This window comes from Cyprinodon tularosa, unplaced genomic scaffold, assembly GCF_016077235.1.
Source record: "Cyprinodon tularosa strain WSP-4 unplaced genomic scaffold, ASM1607723v1 ctg189, whole genome shotgun sequence".
Lineage (NCBI taxonomy): Eukaryota > Metazoa > Chordata > Actinopteri > Cyprinodontiformes > Cyprinodontidae > Cyprinodon > Cyprinodon tularosa.
In genome coordinates, this window is record NW_024038669.1 from 185,426 (window position 1) to 205,850 (window position 20,425).

The 20,425-nt window shown below is 43.2% G+C and overlaps 1 protein-coding gene across 3 annotated transcripts in view; it reads left to right on the plus strand.

Annotated features, from left to right (window-relative positions):
* The window catches only part of setbp1 (SET binding protein 1), a 53,557-nt gene that overhangs the window by 25,841 nt on the left and 7,291 nt on the right, over nucleotides 1-20,425 (plus strand). Inside the window, exons 1-5 of one of the 3 annotated variants that reach the window (XM_038282891.1) lie at nucleotides 7,147-7,278; nucleotides 12,059-12,456; nucleotides 12,549-14,459; nucleotides 15,144-15,354; nucleotides 15,442-16,459. In XM_038282891.1, coding sequence (XP_038138819.1) covers nucleotides 7,273-7,278; nucleotides 12,059-12,456; nucleotides 12,549-14,459; nucleotides 15,144-15,354; nucleotides 15,442-16,459 — 3,544 coding nt within the window. In that variant the 5' untranslated portion in view covers nucleotides 7,147-7,272. Of the gene's footprint in view, nucleotides 1-7,146; nucleotides 7,279-12,058; nucleotides 12,457-12,548; nucleotides 14,460-15,143; nucleotides 15,355-15,441; nucleotides 16,460-20,425 lie in introns of those variants that run through there. The other 2 variants (XM_038282890.1, XM_038282889.1) reach the window with 2 other exon arrangements.

Genomic DNA, 20,425 nt, shown 5'->3' on the forward strand with positions numbered 1-20,425 from the left:
CCCAGACCGAGAGGAATGCCAATCCGTGTGACCTCTCACCCAGTGTGTGTGTGTGTGTTGGGGGGGGGCTGGTTTGAACGAAGGAGTGGGGTGGTAGCTGCCCGGACAGAAACACTGACATGCATAAACAGACATTTCTCAGGTTATATACAAGCTTTAGTTCCTGCAGGCTCATAAGCCTCAAAGCAGCTCTGGACGTGCAGCTCTCCTTCACCCGCATGTCTTTGTGGCTCCCTGGGAAGTGGACGATGCTTCACTTTGGTCTTTGTGCATGTCTGTGAACACACGAGCGGAGTGCAGCCTCACACAAAGGCATTATTGTTGGTAAGAGGGGGCCTAAGGGGAGGCAGGCAGCCTGATTGGTTAAGACTATTGTGTCTCACTTTTCCCATTCTTCCTGTCACTGAGGATGTCATTACAGCTCCTCTCCGACTCTTTCCCTCTTCCTGCTGCTGGCAAGCTCAAGATCATGTGAGGACACAACATGTTCAGAGAAACGCAGAGACTGAAGGAACTGTCTCCTTATGGCCCTAAAACTTTTTTAGAGATCAGTCTAGAGCAAAAACTAAATTAGGTCTACTAAAGACAAGTTTTTCACAACAGGAGGTGACATTATTGGAGACACACACTAGTAATGAGTTTTTGTGGATAGTTAAAGTCCATTGGGACTATTTAAAGGGACAGTGTGTAAGATTTTTCTCCATCTAGTGGTGCACTGAAGGACTTACAATTAACAGATTGGGTCCTCCAATCAAGCTCAAGCATGTGAGAACTAGTATGGAAGCTGGGGTGGTATTCTACGCGTTCTGAATGTAGTGGACACATTAACCTCTGTCAGCCTTGTCAGATCAGCTAATATAAATGAGGAAACACATGAGAAAATTCTCTGAAAACAGGACTTCGTTAGCTAGTAGGACTTCTGTGAATTATAACATAAGCTGATAACTGTTAAAATGGAGCTCGTCTGTCGTAGGCTAATTAACAAACCAGCCGTTTCTGCAAATGGACAGACCACTTTATTGTCTGGACTATAAGTTTCTACTTTTTTCCTATGCTTTGAACCATGTGGCTTATACAAAGGTGCAGCTTTTCTGTGGATTTTATTCTGTCGCCAGGGATCAGAAGTCAAAGTTTGAAATCAAAGAAAGGCATGACGTAGAGCTGTCAAACCAATGAAAAGACTGTGCACAACTCCTGCAGAGCTGAATTAAAGAGCTGACGAAGACCCATCTTTCACTAGAAGGTCAACAAGCGGGAGCTAGCATTCTTCTTCTCCCCTATATGGAGAGCTCCCCCTATAGGTTTTGGTGGGGGAAATTTCAGTAGTTATCAGCGGCTTATAGCTTATGTGTGTGTGTGTATGTATGTACGTACATAAAGTAATGGTTGTTTTTGCTAGATTTTAACTCTCCTCCACCAAGAAGTTATCACAATGCTAAAACACGTATGACAACTTTGTCCCCTACAACTATAATCAAAAATGCAGACGCAACATGGCATCTCACATTGGTTGCAGAGCCCTCTGTTTTTATATACTACTTAATCTAAGAATATGTATTAATTAAACCAATATGTGATTTTACCTTATGAAAAGACACATTTGTTTCACACTGTACCTTTTTGATCTCTCTGTCCTCTTGAAATCATGCCTTAATGTTATTGTGTTGTGCCATGCTATTTGAAAAACAAGATCCATTTCTGAATTCAGTTCACTGAGCTTTAAATTAACTAATTCACGTTCATAGTTCTCCAACTGAACATTAAGAACAGAGGGAACATTTTTGGCTCTTTTTTTACAACATGAAATTTGGCTTGCCAGCAGCCTCTGATGACATTGTTTGTTTCCCTATGGTCCAATGCAGAGTTGGTGCTTGGAAAGAACCAATTTATCAGTGCCTGATTGCTTTTTGCAAAGTAGAAAAATAGTTTTCTGGCAATTGGTGTGGATTTACTGCTATATTCAGGGTCCTCTTCTGCTCCAGCTGAATTTTTACACATGACCCCATATTTTCCCAAGTGCCTACTGATACATTATAGATTTTACTGTTAAGCCTGTAATGATCTTGTCAGGTCCTAATGCAGCAAAGCATCTCCAGATCATGACACTTCCCTTTCTGTGTTTCACAGTTTGAATTGGGTTCTCTTTCTGACAGTTATATTAGAAATAAAATCTCAACTTTTAATCATAGCATGCACTCTTACAACAGTTGCAAGCCTGTTGTATGTCTTTGGAGATTTCTTCCTGATTGAATGGTCACACCAGGACATAATAGAATAACTTCCTCTTCTTGTAGACTCTTTTCTCTCCAGTGAAACAGCTCTTTAAATCTATTATCAAGCCCATTAGAGTCAACAATGTTCTTCCTGAAAGATTTGGAAGATTTTTTATCTCACCATGGTGTTGATTTATTTCAACACTGATTAATCTACAGTCAAAACAGGGAAAACCTTTTTCAACACACTGACAAATAATCTCCTTATGATGTGCATTCAAAAGGGTTGTGCCTCAATGGGAGAAGGTTTTTGTTTCAGTTAATATTGTTTGATATTATATTATTATTATTTCTAGAATAAGTAAGATAATGTTAAGAACCAACATGACAAAATTGGTATAAAAAAAAACCTGACCTTTTATAGGATGTCCAAATGTTGTGCACTAAACATGTTTCAGCTCTTTTATTGATAATCTGTATGTAAACAAAATGTTTTCACAATAGGCCACAAACATTTGCTTCTTAGACTATAGCACATATGGATCTCCTGCAGCTTTCACAATCTGACACTATGCACAATTTTTATCAGCTTGTGGACATTTAATACAGAACGTCTCTGATCAACCTCTCAAGAACTTAAAAGGAGAGCTCGGACTCCTGGTTATGGTGTCAGTCCACTATTGTCAGGTCATTGCTGTTCACTAAGATAGATAAAATCCATCAGACTGCATAATTTGTGAATAAATAATCAGTAAGTGGTTGGATGGTTGGGGGCTTGCTGTTGCAGACTGCAGGGAGGAAGTGTTTAATCTGAGCACACAGCTTCTGTCTTGAATTAGCAATCATTCAACACAGGAAGTCATCCCTTAGAGCAGCTCATTGGTTGTTAATTGTTTCCTGTGGTAGAGAAGCGGTACCATCAGGTCATATGGGTCGCAGGGTATGCAAACGACATCTTCCGTTGGTTTTAACACTCTGTGCTGCTCGTGTGTGTTGGGGAGCAGTTCTGCTCGTCATGGCAGAACCTGCATTTTAACTCCTCTTGTGGTTTGTGAAGAGTATCGTATGCCCTTTGTATGTCTCTGTGTCTCTTTGTGCTGAGATTGTGTACCAGTTGTCAGCTGAAGTTCATAGGATTCCATGAAAGGAACGATTGGTACATAATCACTGTAATAATCGTTCTGTGAAAACTCTAATGCGGCTCTTATTGCTATTCAGTCGCAGGCCGCACATACGTACGCCCGAGCACACCATTAGAGCTAATAGTGGGGATTAGATGTACACTTTGTGTAACATGTAAATGTGTCTGCCATTACTGAGCAACTAGAGACCTCTAACTGCCACATAATAACATGCTTTGGCTCTACCAATCAGGGGCTGTTGTTTAAATTGAGTCATCAACTTTTGAGCATGTCGGAAGAGAGCGTGACAAGAAGGCTCTTTGGCGGTTTGCTGCTATCTTTAGGAGCACTCCAGTCTGAAGGATTACCGCTGAGGATGTATGTGGGACCGTTTTACACGAGACCCACCACTGCGCCTTGAGCGCAGATGCAATACTTTATCGTGTCTAAGGGATCAAATGTACATGACAGCGTGTAGGAGGGCTGTGCAGGATAACAGGGCTTTTTCTCCACGGGAGAGGGGGGAGCTTCTGGATGAATTAAGATGTGCATGATTATGTAGTGGCATGAATATTAGGTTTGGGTTGGAGACGTTTGTACAGATCAGGATGAGAGTGGTCAGACTTTATTCTGCACCCTTCACTCTGATCCCATAGAAGGAAGTCTACTGAAATGTATCTTCCTCAGAAGTCCCCTAATTAGTTAATAGAGCCGCCCATTTCTGGGCTCAAAGGTTTGTTAGAAAACTTTGAAGAAGTGAGCATTAAGGGCAATAAAAGTCTATCAAGGCAGCCTAATATAATACAGGCATGGGTGGACAATAATTATTAAACTCCTTTCAGATCAATGAAGTATTTTCAATTGAAATTAATTCAATATTAAAATATCTCAATATAATTTGATCCGGTAACGGTGATATGATGTATCTGAATTTTTATTATGCATCACTGTTTATGATTACAGCTTAGTGATAAGAGTTTTATCAAGGTTAATATGTTTTGCTTTATGATGTAAATATTCCTCAAATGTCATACGTTTGTTCAGGCATTGGTTATAGGCACTATCAGTTGTCTTACTGGGGATTTTTATTTTTTCAATATCAAACTCAAAATAAAGAAACTAAGTGATTATATTGTAACAAAGGTTTTGGCCATAGCAAAACTTACTGCCTGTCCCAGTTTTCTTTTCACACAATAAAACAATTTTTTAGGTAATAATTCAGTGCTGTTTTTGGTATCGGTATCGGATCGGTACCGGCCAACATTAAACTTCAAATATTGGTATCGTATCGGAGGTGCAAAAAGTGGATCGGTGCATCCCTAGCGTGTACACCTTGGTGTATCTTTAGAATCTCTGATTCCATTTTCTGCATTTTTAAATTGGAAGGCAGCTAACTTTTGGACTTTGTTATAACACTAATTTCCGCCTCATTATGGGAAGCATGTGTGCTTTACTAGAGGTGGAAATTTTATAAGGAAGACATTAGATAATTTTTAGGTACAATATAATGTTTCATAGGTTAAAACAATCAAAAGTGTAACTTTAACTGCTAAAGGGGAACTTTGATGTTACATATACAAGTTTAACAATGAGAAACTGGAAAACTGTCTACAAATACTAAAACACAATCTCCAAACCGACAGAGGAGAAAGTGTAGCCAGGACTGCTTTTATTTCTGATGTGTTGTAGAAGCAGGTGTGTTGCACCAAAGGGCAGTTGTAAATGTCAATTTATCGATCTTTTGGAAATAAAGCCTCAAATTATATCGCAAAGCCAAGAAAAAAATCACGGCATCTGTTTGACAACTTGCTATGGATTTAGTACCGTCATTAATCTTAGCTGCTGTTTTTTCCCCCATTCCACGGATTGTATTTTCCCAATGAACAAAATAATCCTATGGTATTCAGGCATTTGATGAGTTTTTGTAAACTTTTCAAAGTTTCAAGCTTACCTGCAGGAAAACCGAGCAGCGTCCTTGTTCCCACGAATGAAGTTGTCCGTGGGAACATTAGATATTCTGGGAGAAAAATTTGGGCTTACCAAAGCTGTCCATCAGAGATGGGAATCGAAAACTGATTCCCGTTCAGAACCGGTTCGGTCTGTTCCAATTCCATGGCACCGTTTGACAGCTCGCTTAACGATTCTATTAACGATTCCAGGCAGCACCAGAGCCTAGCGCTTGGCAGCATGACTTACGTCACATTTTTTACGCAAGTTACGCCCATGGCATTCAGTAAGCAAGTACAATGTGATAGAGCCTTTGTCTAGAAAAGCAAAACAAAAACTGTTATTTTTTTGCAATCATTGCAAAGTAGCAATTATATCCGCTGGAGGAAATACATCCAACATGCAGAAACACCTGCACACACAACATGGCATACATTTTAAAGAATGCCATGCTTTTGATGCTTCCAGACAGAAGCTAAAATTACGATCAGCATGGAAGGCAACTCTGCTGGTAAGTAGCTAGTTTTATATCACTGACTGTGCTTAATGTGGTTCCTAGTAAATCATATGCCATTTCTGGAAATAAACTAATTTCCTACCTCTCTTTGGAGTTATTAAACAAGCTACGAAGTTGCTCCACAGTTCAGGGAGCAAGAGAAAGGTGACGCTCATTTATTTAAATCAGGGGGAGATGAGTTTATTTTCTGAAATTGTACAGTAATGCTTTTTCATTAAACGGATGCCTTCTCCATTAGATTTAGATGATTGTGAGGAGACGGGTAGCCTGGCTGGCTCAGAGGCTGGCAGCTCCAATTCACTGCCTTCTGTTTTCACCAAGGCAGACAGAAGTAGAATGTTCCAGGTGAAGGTAGACGAATGTCACCGTGCGCTTACCAAGTTCATTGTTTCACAGAATCGAAAAGGGAATCGGACTCATGAAAATCGTATCAATTCCCAACCCTACTGTCCATCCCAAAGCAGGGCGTACAATTTCTAATATTTTCACTAACGTGCCATATGCATTTTTAGCTAAAAGCCGTTGCAGCTGTTTTTGGCATCAATACAAATGTAGAACCCATTTTGCAGACTTTTACTTGTAAAACAATGTTAAAAACAATATATATTCTTCTCCTCCAACCTCATTATAGATCATGTCTGAAAAATGTCTATAAAGCAGACTCAAGTTTTAAGCTCAAGCTCAACAAAATGAGGAACATAACAAAAATATCCAAGTGTTATTTTAAGAGCGTGCATAGTTTCTGAACTTTCAGACTTTGGAGTCGAACTTGCTGGCGTTCCCACCCAACTTTCCCAGAAACTGCTTTAATCTGGGGTAGAGAAGCGCGGGTCGAAGCAGAACATGCTGAGTGAAAACAGACGCAGTTTTAGGCAGCAGCGGGTTTGATCCCAGCCGTTCACAAAATTGTTCACCTTGACAACTCTCCCAACCCCCCCTCCTCTCCTCCCTCTTTTCTCTCCCCCGCTGTGGGTCTCCTCAGGCACATGAATGGAAGTCTTTATTCCCAGGAGAACTGGTGGGAAGAACGAGGAACTAGAAACAGGGATGGGGGGGGGGTGGTGGAGGCTGGTGAATGGGGTGGGTTGGATGCGGGTTGGGGGGGGGGGGCTGTGAGAGTGGCCACAAGATCAACACACTGCCATAGCTTCTCTTTTTTCTTTCTGCTGGTTTTCCCTCCTTTTTCCCCCTTCTTTCCTCTCCCCCTCTCACCCACCTCTTCCTACCCCATTTTTAAGTGCTGTGAATACAAAGCCCTGTTAGTATTCATGGTGTTTGTTTGCAGAGGAGCTGCGTATGTATGTGTGTGTGTGTGTGTGTTCATGGAGCTGTCAGGAACACAGATCACAGGGAAGCAACGCTCTGAATGGAGCCGGAGAGAAGCGGGAATGTCGGGGAGGAGGGTGGCGGTTCCCACAGGAGGAGAATGGTCAGTTCCAGAATGGAGGAAAGAACAAGAAACGGATGAGATGAGATGGAGGTAAAAAGGTTAGAGGGGGTCAGGATGGTGGGTTTCTGCTAAAACCAAAAGGGAAGGTGAGCTACCAGGTGAGAGCGAGGGGAAAAAGACAGGATCATATCAATCATAAGGTTTCAGAGGAAAGTGGCGGTAAACGAGTCCAGACACCTCTGTTCTTGTTTTTCTGTTGCCCCCCCCCTCCTCTCCTCATTCTGCTGTTCTCATTCTTTTACCCCCCCTCTTCCAACCACCACCCTCCCTTTCCTCCCTCCCCCCTCGCTCCCTCTCTTTCTCTTTGTGTGTTTGCCTGGACAGCTGCCCAGTTCCATACACAGGGAAAAATGAAACACTCTAACCGCTGGGCTCGCTGCCAAATAAAAGGCTGCGAAAAACTATTTGAAGGGCAGCGCAGTTGTGTGTGTCTGGGCACGAGAATTTCTATGTCTGTGTGCGTGTGTGTTTGCGTAGGCCCGTGCACGCGTGTTTGGTGGGTTGTTGGGATTTGGGTGTGCCTGTTTAGGGTGTTCTTTTCCCAGTACAGTGGTGCCGCTTGCGTTGATCGGTCCGACTGTGTAAGAGAGGAAGGGGAAGAAGCTTCGGCTTGTCATCGGACAGTGAAACAAGAGTGCAGGGTTCACATGCAGTCTTGAAAAGTTTTGAAAAGAACAGCTGTATTTTCCAAACCTAGATTAGTGGGGCGAAAAGGAAAAAAAAAATGCATTTAATTTTTATTCCAGTGCATGGAAAAGTCATCAAAAAGCATAAACAGACAGCGTGATCCTCATCTCAGTGGGTGTGCAGTGTTGGTATTTTTTTTTTTTTATTGTACCATTTTTAACTCCATCTACACATCAATTGATAACAGCTTCACAGGAACATTCCCATGGTTTGATGCTAACATCATCTGCAATGGATCACACACAGGAACCTCTTTCTGCTTCCCCAACATGGCTGTCTGAATCTCTGTTTAGCACCGGTTTGGAAATGCATGTCATCAATGATTATAAATTATTTTAACATAGTTTGGTATGGAAGGAATATGTCTGGATTTGGTTGTTTTATGGTTTCCTCTACCACCATGTCTCTTGGTGGGGATGTTCTTACTGGATGCATAAAATTAAACCTCTTCCACATCATTCAGCAAGAAATGTGTAATCATGAATCAGAGGTCTGATATTGGTGGGTTGACTTGACCCCTCTACTCCATGTTGGTATTTTTCAGTTGATTGCAAGGCATTAAGTACAAATTAAAGCATGTGCTTAAGTGTGATTGAAGGCGTTTTGCATGGCCTTAATAGTTCATTGCAGGTTTAGGACAAAATATTATAAATTATTATATAGAGGTTTTCTCAAAAGCCAAAAAGCAGCTGTGAAATGAGAATGGTGTGTTCAAGGTGATGCATAGTTTATATTTCCAGCAGAACAGTTGGTTTTAGACTCATCCAACCAAATCGTCCTCATATCCTCTACTTGGCTCTAACTTCCCAGTCCTGGACTAAAGATTATGTCCAAATCAGAAACCACCTTCTGCATTGCATTGTGTCTTTATTTATAAATCTATAAAATATTTATTTATAAAATCTGCTATAAGGCTGTAGATTCAATGCTGTAGATTTAAGACTGGGAAAGAGTGGACATTTTGACAGCTCTTTTTCGGAACACATTTAACACCCAGATTGCACTATACAAAAGCCTGCTGAGAGGCTTAGGGTGATGCATTCAGGCGCACGCCCACATATCTGTCGGTAAATATATGCTGAGTCATTTGCAGAGTGCCTCTCAGTTGTATGATTGCAGCACTTAGTCACATATTATCCATGACCTCCTGTGCTGCTGCACGCTGACCTTATCTGATGGTTACATCACTAATAAAAAAAAAAAAGGAATGTGCAGCTCCAGAACAGCCACCAGTCTATGCTGGAAAGGAGGTGAGCATCTTCAGGGTTTTTTTTTTATCTGAGACCAGAGCAGACACTCTTCAGGAGAGAAAATCCAGAACAGGAGCTTGGTGCTGGTGTTTCGCCAATCTTTATCCTTAGCTACTTTCTCCTGCCTTGGAACATGTAGGCAGCAGACACCATGGGGAAGGTGTAGGACTGCAGGTCTTGTGCTTGTTAAAGGTCAGAGTCCATGCTTATACTGGTGTCCTAATTTCCTCACTGCTGCCCCCTACTGCAAGTTAACAGTAATAGAACAGAGGTAAAGTCCATTTTTATACAACAGTTGTACTCCTCTTTAACAATTTCCTGCAGCTTTTGTCGATCTAAGGTTTTCTCTCAGACTTAGGAGCCACAGGGAGCATGCAAGGAAGGTGGAAACTTCAAAACGCTCTGAGCCTCGGTAAGGCATCAGGTACAAACTACAGCTGGAAAGCTAAAGACAACTATTTCTGTATCAGTTGTTGTCTAAAACTAATTTGGCGTATTGCTGCTCTTTTTGATACTGTTATAAAATGCATTTCTGATATTTGTCAGATTTTATAGATCTCGCGCTGGCCCGTGCCTATTCTCAGCTGAATGCCCGTCAGGTCGTTCAGGCAGAGGATTTTGACCTTATCTGGAAATAAAGAGCCAAGCACAACTCTGAGATCCACTTTGTTGACTAAAACAGCCACGAGAGCCGGCAGCTCAGTCTTTATGACCGCTATTTATATTTGCCTGTGTGAATATCCAACGATGTGTACGTTTTCCCTGGAAATGCCTCTCACACACAGACAGAGACACTGAGGTGGGGGATGAAGGAGAGGGAGGCGGAGGAAATGTAAGAACAAAAAGCTGAACTGGTGCCAATATAACCCAGGCTCAACCAGGAAAAAGGGGAGGTGTGTTGTGGTGGTGGTGGGGGCAGTTTTTCTCCCCGTCTGCTCTCATGTCTTTGCTGCGAGACGTCTCCACGCCTGCTCTTTTTTTATTATCTATCTGCGGTTGGTTTGTGGTCAGTGGAGGGGATGTGTATTATACATCCGTGTGTGTGAGACAACACTACCCCCCCCCCTCCTCCAAGTCTGTCTCTGTCCTGGTTGCCCTAACTTAACCTGAAGCAGCAGGTTTTGTAGAATGGGTTAAACGAGAAAGCGAGCGTGTATCGGGTGCCTGTCATCGTACTCCTCTCTGGACCTGCCGGCTCTCCTCTCTGGTGTCAGTGCCTGCACATGCACACACTCTGTGAGCTTCGCCATAAACGACACTGTGCATGTTCACTGAAGTACATGCACTTGCAGGCTTTGTTAATCATTTACGCTGCTTGTGTTTGTTTGCTTGGGTGTGTTTTCTTTCCTTTCCATGTGCCGAGTGCTGTGCTACTTGGCGGTTGTGTGTGTGTGTGTGTGTGTGTGTGTGCTTTTGTCTGGAAACAACTCTCACTATTTGACTACCAACTGGAAACAAGATGGCATGAAAAGTGTTGTTGAAGGGACTGAGCAGATCAAAGCAGGAGCAAACGTCAAAATAAATAACGAACGAAATACAAATATTTGAAGTATGTATTGCATGTGTGCACAGCCATGTATTTGCAGAGCACCTGCTCTTATACCCACATTCGGCATTTCTTTCTTGAAAGGCAGGATTTTATAACTGGCTTCGACTGTGTGGAAGTCTGAGTGTGCGCTGGTGAATGCGTGTGCATGACCATGAGAGGTAAGCCTGTGGTTAGGTTACATCTCCCTGCTGTGCTGCAGAACAGTGTGTTGTTGCGTCATACTGAGTCTGTTAATAAGAGGCTAAACCACAAAGGCCATCCGCTGCTCTATTTCTCATCTTCCAGCGGCACAGTGATTATGCAGCAGTGATATGTTGAGCAAGGCTGTCTTGTTTGATGCAGAACATTGAGATTTTAAATCCTCGGTTATGCATGGACAGATTTTAGTTATGTATCATGTACAGTATAATGCCAAAGCATTAAAACCCATTACACTCGTACATATGGACTCATTACATCCACAACCTTTGTGTATTTTATTGCAGTTTTATGTGAAGTGGAAAGAAGTATTAATGGTTTTCAGCAGATTTTGGAATAAAATCTGGAAAGAGTTGCATGAATGTGTACTAAACCTCCCTCAACCATTATTTTTGTAGAGGCACCTGTTTTTGCCCCTGGTAGTTTTGCTCTTTCAGAGACTGAAACGTTTGCCATTAGTGGTTGGTTGCCATGGATTTTATTTGGGGTTACCAGAAAAAATGGGATTGATAACAAATATGAAACAGAAAATCATGCATACATTAAAGCCAGATTATTGTAACCCAGAAAAAAAGGGGAAAGTGTGCAACGGGCATAGATGTGCAGTCCTGTTAAACTAGAATTAAGGTGGATCATTGTTCACTGTAGAGAATACATGTTGAGAATTTCTTTTGCATGACTTGAGGTAAACAATATGAAAACAACACATGACAAATGGATTCAAATCTGGGTTTCAAAGGTGAGGTGATGAGGCTGAGTTCATCTACTGTGCATAATGCTGTGAGCTCAAACATATCCAGCTCTACCCTCCCCTGCTCTCATGCAACATCCTTGCCACAGGAATTTAATTGCTCTGTAAACAAGCCCTTTGTTTTGTTGTGCATTGTTTGCTCTTGCACAAAAGATGTACTAAAACCCTAGGCTGTACAGTGAATGGAGATGCATGTCATATCAGAGCACAACATTTTACCGATTTAAAGGCTGACTAAACTGGCTGAATAATCACAGTAGTCATTCTTATTTGCTCATGCAATTATTGGTTTGTCTCTTGCAGCTGTTTGCTGTAAAGCTCCTTTCCGATGCTCAGAATAAACTGTGGGATTCTTTTGTCTCCTGTTGTCTCCAGACTTACGAGCGCCAGTTCAGAATGCCTGAACAGAGAGACGGAGGTCTTCTACAGCTACTGGGAGATCCCGCTCCACCCAAACACCAGCCTCGCAGTTCCCTCCTCTCAAACACACAGCACAGCCTTGCTCAAAAGTTCCAGGATACTCATACGCAGCAACACCATATTGGTGCAGGCTGGATCACATCTGCAGCACCTTTTTCTTCTCCGGGCCATCCAGCCGACGCTGAATCAGCCGGAGACTTGGCAGGAGGGATCAGAGCTTCATCGGTTGACCCGACGCAGCCTTACTCTGCAACGGCGACTCCAAGCCCATCTCCCCAGAGATCCATGACTCCAGACCTGCAGCTGCCAGTGGTTACAGATGCCAGTATTCTCAACCTCACCTCACTGAGCAGGTATTGTTTACTGTAACATGGTTAGGATGATGTTTCTTTTTCCTTTTTCAGTGTTAATCTAATATTTCTTTCATGCATCTCCCTCTCTACAGGGGAAAAGGTTTGCAAGAGGTCAGCGAACAGCTCTTTGGGAACATCAAGAGGAAGTACGGAAGAAAAGACTCTCAGAGGATGTTTGCAACCCCCAACAGTGCTGATGCACCTTGGGGAAGGCAGTCTGAAAGAGAATTAGAAAGTCCAGCTAACTCTGAGGAGAGGCAGGGGTACAGGCAAGAGGCGAGCACTGGGCAGTGCCTAGAAGAAAGGGAGGAACGGAGAAAAGAAGAACGAGAGCAAACAAACGCAGGGAGGAGAAGTGAGGAAGAAGAGAGAGTGATTCCCATGCAGGTGGAGGAAGGGAAAGGCAGAAAGAGGCGGAGGAGGCCTTCATTCGATGAGTCGTTTTCCATGGAGGAGCGGTCCCAGCAGCAAACGCTAGATACTGCAGAGAAATTCCAGGCTGGACCTTCAGAACCTAAAATGGCACATAAGGTAGAGGCTCACAAAAACGAGTCCCGTCTTTCAAGTCAGTGTGATGGGAACCAAGACAGGACAGACAAGGCAGATAAAGCTGAAAGGAGGGATAAAGGAGACAGAGCGGAAAGAGGAGAGACGATCACATGTGGGCTCGACCAGGAATCTGATCAGGGCTCAAACAGGTTGAAGAAGAACCCAGTGGGTCGACCCAAGGGCATCACAGATACCCTGAAACTCAGAGAGGCAGCATACAATCAGATCAACAAACCCAGTCTTAGCATGAACCCAAGACTCCCTAGTCCCAGCTCTAGGGTTGGCGCAAGTCCAACTTCCAGCCCTAAATCCAGGATTAGCATTAGCCCAAGTCCAAGTCCTAGACCCAGGATGGACCTGAGTCCGAGTCCCAGCACTGGCAGCAGCCCTGCAGCCAGTTGCAGGCAAACCAAGGCCAATGAAAGGTGCTCCTACCTGAAAGCTAAAAGTCATTCAGCTCTCACCTCCCCTCAGAGAGAGAGCATGGGAAGCCCCTCTGCTCTTACAGATCCGCCCTCTGCCTTCCCAATCACCCCCTCCAGCCCGCTCTACACCAACACTGACAGCCTAACGGTGCACGCTCCCATCAAGAGGAAACGTGGACGTCCCAAGAAGCAGCCCCTCCTGACTGTTGAGACCATTCACGAGGGGACCTCCACTTCGCCTCTAAGCCCGCTGGCGAAAGAATCAAACCCAGCACTGAACCGCAGGAGAAAGATGCACACGCTGAACCCACTAATCCATGAGGCCACCTCATCTCCCAGCGACGGTTCCAGTGGTCTGAAAGTAAAGCGTGGGAGAGGGCATCCCCGCACAGTGAACAGGACAAAGCTTGGGAAAATGCAGAGCATCCTGAACGAGATCCTCTCTGGATCCGGTCAGAATGGCACCCTGGCCTTAAAGTCAGCCTCCTCTCCGGTTACCTCAGCCATGAGCGCCATGGCGACCACCATTGAGGCCCGATTGGGTAAACAAATAAATGTCAGTAAAAGAGGTACCATCTATATCGGTAAAAAGAGAGGGCGTAAACCCAGAGCAGAAACCCAAGTTTCAGTCCTCAAAACCAGCCGGGAAAAACCACAGATGTCCCTCTCCATGTCCAGTCCGTATGACAGCCCTGCAGTGCCTTCCTCCAACTCATCTCCCAGTTCAAGTGCTCCTTCCCTAAGAGCCAGCAACACAGATGCCACCATGCCAAGCTTGCAGCCCATCTCAGCCCTGCCCAGCAAACCCTCAGGAAGAGGCTTCCTCTCAGGGGGCTGGAAACTTTCTCCTCCTCGCCTTCTGGCCAACTCCCCCTCCCACCTGTCAGAGGGGGCATCAGTGAAGGAGGTGACCCTATCGCCCATCAGCGAGTCCCACAGTGAGGAGACTATCCCCAGTGACAGTGGGATCGGGACGGACAACAACAGCACCTCTGATCAAACCGAAAAGGGTCCTGCCTCTCGTCGCAGGTAGAGTTAATTATTTAAGCCCTAATTGATAAATAACAAATCACATCCAGACTCTTTCATTCTCCTTTGGTTTACTCTCCCTATTGTGCCTAAATTTGAAATTAAACATCAGTGGTTTTTGCTTAGATTCTGTGACACAACAACACAGTATGGTGCAAATCCGTGAAGATAAAGGAAAATTACATGGTTTTCAGCATAGTGTACATGCAGACATGTGTGGCATACATTTGTATCTTCAAAACTCAGATTTTTAGGTCATTCGCTTTTGGTCCAGACTTTGATCAGGCCATTTAATCTAATTTGTAAATTTGTGACTCTGGCTCCAGCTTCTGACCAAGTTTAGCAGCTTTTCTGTTTCTGCTGGAGAGAAATAGCCTCAAAGAAAAAATTTTTTAGTCCAACCTGAGTGAGCACCTTGTTCCAAAAGTTCTCTTGTGGAAAACTTAAGAAGATCTTCTTCTAGCTTTATTTCTGCTGCTATTTTATAAAGGTTCAACTAATAGTTTTCCCTCCACTTGACAATCATGCTCATGTTGGTCTCTCACATTAAACTCTAATAGAATGCATTGAAGTTTCTGGTTGTAACCTGATAATATTTGGAAAAAATGGAGGGATACACAAAACAAATCCCGATGCACTCATTTATTGTTTACAATGTACTAACTTTGTGCCTTGTTCATTCAGGTACTCCTTTGATCTTTGCGGGTTTGAATCCCCGGAGGCTGCCGCCCTGGACACATCCAATAGGGGGAGCAGCAGACCACGCTTGGAGCGAAAAATTAGTGCGGTGGACAGCTATTTGTCGCAGCAGGAAAAAAAGCAAAAACATCATCGGCGGAAGAGGAAGTGCCTGCAGACCAGGGACCATCTTCATTTTCTCTCTGAACTAGAAGAGGTTTGTAACGGGATGGTGACACATGCTCCTTCTGTGATTAACTAAGAAGCACTAAATAGTTTTTTTTTATTTTCTTTCACCTCCCAGGTTGTGTTAAAGTTCCAGCAGTTGCGAGTTTCTCACAGGCTGTACACCTGCTACCCCCAGCATCCTTACCCATCTATTTTCCGGCTCAACTTCCACCATTATTACCCGCTCGGCTACGACTCCTACGCCTGCGACTCCAGCTCATACCTGCGCAGGAGCGCTGACCTGAAGGCTAAAAGGAGACGAGGCCGTCCAGCCAAAGCCAGTGAACCGATCCCATCCAAACTGCCGTTTGTTCCAGGATATGGCTATTCCCTGGGTGGGGGGAATTACTATGCAGCGCCGTATCCAATGCCTTACCCACCTCCTCTCAATCTAGGCTACTTCTCCCCAACGCCGCCATTCTATCTGCCCCACCACTCGCTTGGACCTGTTCCTCCATCTCCCTTCATGAGGCCTGCTGTCCCACCTCCGAAAGCTTTCCACACAAGTGGGCACCCCAAACTGCAGGTGGGGGCGAAGATTCGCAGTGCTAGTGGCTCACTGCAGGGCCAAGCTGTTAGAGCGGACGCTCTGGGCTCCCTGAGCAGTGGCAGTGCAGGAGGGGTCCGTCTCCATAAGAGAAAGCACAAACACAAGCACAAGCACAAGGATGAACCTCTCCTTTCCCCACGGGACCGGCAGGAGTTGGGTGGACTTTTTAGCGGGGCCAAGACCAACGTGCGACTCGGCGTGCTCAGTGACAGGCGGGACCTGGGTGCTCAGGGTTCTTCGAAGCATCTGGAGAAGCAGAGGGGCAACGGCAGAGGATCAGGCCTGGGAATGTTCGAGTCGGACCAGCTGTCTGCGCGCGCTCACACCGACGGCCAGTTTCACTCCTGTCAGACTGCGCAGCCTGGGAAGGGCTTCATGAGCAGCTATGGCAGCCAGTCACAGCGGTCTGAGTCAGCCTCTGACCTTTTCTCGGGGTTACGGGAGGATGAGTGTGCTGTCTTCGGAGATCAGGGCTTAATGTCTTTCCAGACGGCCAGGCAGGAGCCGGAGCAGATGAACGAGTGCTCTAGTCCAGCCCTCACTGGTAAGGATTGGATTTTAACCCTTCTGCTCATTTCTAGGAATATGCAAACACAACCACTGGTAAATTTTAAACAATGCATGCTGCAGATGAATATGACTGAGACTTAAACAGATTTATTTAGTCTTTTTGTATACACAAGTTTAAACAAGAAGAAATTTCGTTAAGAACCGCTCTGTAGACAATTTCATTTTTTAATGTGCAGCCTTGAAAACAGTAAAAAAAATACATAAAAACATATAACTGTATATTTACAGTTCTAACATTTCAGTTTTTTTTGTTTATAATATATATCATATGAGGATATCCTTAAAAGGTTTTAGAAATTAAAATTTATTAAACAGATCTACATGTTGTCTCTGCTATTTTATCATTAAAAAACACAACTAGTTTTTCTAATTAGAATATTATGAAGAAAACTAAAGGATTTTTTTTATTTTATTTGTTATTGACGACTTGTCCATACCTACCTTATGCCATTTCCCCATTCCAAAGTAATGTTGTTATAAATGTGTAATGGAAAATGTTAAAATAAAAATAAAAAAAGATAAGGAGCAGGAAGCTGATGCAGTGGGGAAAAGGCATTAACATAAAAATAATAAAAGCTAATAAATGAAAAAACAACAACAAAAAGCATTGCATCCAGATCCATTTCATTAAAAATAAAGTCCGAAGGAAGGCGATTGGGTTCATTCACAATGTGCGGACTGCAATACCTGCAGTTAAAGCCACCTTAGCGTCCATTAAGTTGCAGCAGATCCACGGTTCAATCCCCTCCAGGCCACGGTGCACTGATGCATTCATTCCTGCAAAACAGGATCTGACCAAATATTGGGAGCATCCAGAACAGTATGTAGATTTTAGAAGGGAGACTGTCATGTTTAAAACTAAACTATTTGGTTTCATTAACTTGTTAGTCCTATTTATCAACAGATTTTCAAAAACATATTTCATGTCTGACTTGCATATTTAGATTTCAGATCGTTGCTCCAAAAGCAAGAAAATGTGTTTTTTATTCTAATTCGCTGAGGTGAATGAGTGTGTGTGTGTATATATATATATATATATATATATATATATATATATATATATATATATATATATATATATATACATACTACCCTCTTGCCCCTGTTCTGCTCAGTTGACCCATTCAGATGGAGCTAAAGGGGAAATCCTCAGTCTCTTGTAGTCACTTGACAAAACCCTCATGGATTCAGTAGTTCCTGAAGTGAAGTTTCCTTGCGTTTTCGTCCAGCACTTGTTCATTGATGAAAACTGCATGTAAACAACAAAGCCCAATCTGCTGCCCCCCCCTTCACTAATTGCTTCAACACCAGCGATGGGAGAAGTGATGCACAGGCGTTACCAAGCAGCTGTGCAGGATTTTAACCTGCCAAGGTTATTGGAGTGTTAACATGGGCAGATTGAGATCACTCTCTAGCTCACTGATAACGGACATCTGTTATGCGCTGGTTCTGTAGAGGCAGGAAGAGTCAGGAGGGGGGTCTTGAACAAAGATAAAGTACCTGTAAATGTTTGCGAATAAACTCTGCAAAGCATTATCAGCTCTTTTAGTGCAAAAAGATGCAGCTCAGGTCCACATTCTTACAGAGTGGTGTGTAATTTGTTACATTCAGTCTTTGAGCACATCTGGCTGAGGATAAAGAGAACGTAATGCACGGGAGACAACTATAATTCACCCATCTCTACGCCCCCCCCCCCCTTCCTCTTTTCCTTCTCTCCTGCCAATGCGTTCGCCAGAGATATATTATTCACACAGTATGATTTACTTTCTACAGACACGCCGTAAAAGGCTCTTGCCTGTGTTAAAAGAGCTGGCTGGGAGCCAGTGGTTTAATGACTGGGGCCCAGTCCAGTGGTGGGGAGGAGAAACCAGGGGCTCGGTTAAAACGCAACCCCCCCCCCCCTTCCAATCACCCTAGGGGATCCAGGACGGATGACTCATATGCACAGGCCCCTAAACCCACCCCCCACCTCTTCTATATTATCGTTATAGTACCTCATCTACTCCAGCACATCCTTACCTCTTTTTTTTTCTCCTCCTGTTTTTCTTTTTCCGCAGCTCTTGCCCTTGCTCTCCTCCTTTACCTTGCTCCCACAGCTCTCACATCCACCCGCCCATCTCTCCCTTTCCTACTTATTTCCTTTCTGCCTTTTCCCCTCGCCCCCCCTCCCCCCCAGATTACCTCCTCTATTCCCCATTCCCGCTGCACCCTCTCTAGCATGACTTACTGCTTCACTTCACAGCCTTAGTCCAATTAAAATACAGGCATGTGTGCATATGAGTGCTGCTGCACACGCGTGCACATGTAGGAATATACACAGGCAGGGAAGAAAAAAATATCCACATCTGCAAAATCCACAACGGATACCAAATTCAGTGTATCTGAGCATGTGGCTAAGATTTTGTTTTTGCACATTAGACATAGATCATGTAAGATACTCACAAGGTGATAACATTTAATGAAGAAGGCAACATTTCACGATTTCATAATATATTGTAAATTCGCTCCGTTTATTTAAAGCTATGCAAAAAAATTACGTAACTTTTTCCCCCCATAACATGAGTTTATTAATTTATTAATTTATTTGAATACAACAGGCCCTGCCTTTATTTCCTCACCTCATCTTTTTGTTTCTTTTTTTCATTAGAAATCTTTTCAAAATAAATCTGCATCAATGCTGTGAAGTACAAATTGAACTGTTTGAAACTATAACTTTTTAAAACCTTGACATCTGGAACTAGTAAATGAATAATGGTAAAAAAATGAGACAATCTTTTTTCGTTGACAGTTCTCTATTCTTCCAAAACGTAAAACTATCTGTCCAGTTTTCATTTGGTGATTATGGGTGTGCTGACACATACAAAAGGAGGACTTAGGTTTATCTGAGTGGCTCTAAAATTGTTTTTAAATACAGTTTTTGCTGCCAGAATTATAACATTAACCTCAGCATCTCATTAGAAAGACTTTAAACCACAGGAATAATTTTCTGGAAGATTTTTTTGGCTTTGTTTACAACTCTGGTCTTCGTCAAATGTTACCGCAGAAATAAATGCATGATTCTGTTTATTTAATGACACAATGCTCATAGTATGCAATTAAGTTGTGTAAAATAGAAGCTGTGGGTTACAATATATAAGCTAAAGAATGCCTTCTCCTACTGGAGCTGTTAATAAGATTAGTACACATTTCCCATTAAAACCTTTAGATGTAAGGAGAAAACGTGGACAGCAAAGGCCATCTTAAAAACATAAATAGGAGGGAGAAAAATAGAACACATGAGGGGAAAAAGATAAGGAAAACATGCACACGTGAGACTCTGCCAAAGCAAGTTGCTGGAGGGGTGAAGATCAATATCTAAAACATCTGGAAAGCAGCAAGTACAGCCAGGAAGGAAAATTCACATGACGAGCTACAACATCTGCACGGACAGACTATCTGAAATACCTTTCATCATATTCCTGTATTTTGAGGATGGCTTTATTCTGTTAGAGACCTACTGTCAGATACGGGGCAGCGTGTGGAGGTGGGGACGCCTCTCCGTTCCTCAGAGAAACAGGTCCTCGGTGCTGTAGAGCCCCTCGCGCCTCTGAAGGTCATCGGTTTTATGTTCCGTGTATGAAGCTCATAAATTTCTGCTACTTTGCAGTGTGCTTGTGTGCGTGTGCGCTCACCCCTGTGCAGCTCATAAACTGCTGCTACTGAGTGCTTTCTGCAGTTACTAATTTCACTGCCTCTCCTAACTTTTTTTTTTTTGGCAACCGTACAGTGAAGATTTCCAGCATACAGATGATGTGATTTGGTTTTTAAATTACACTATTAAAAGTTGTTGCTGATTTGGATTTTTTAAAAAGGGTTTCCTCACATTGTGAAGGAAAAATAGCTACTCAGAAGAAGCCTACACTCTCCAAGCACATTGTAGTTTTTACATATTTCTGGTTTA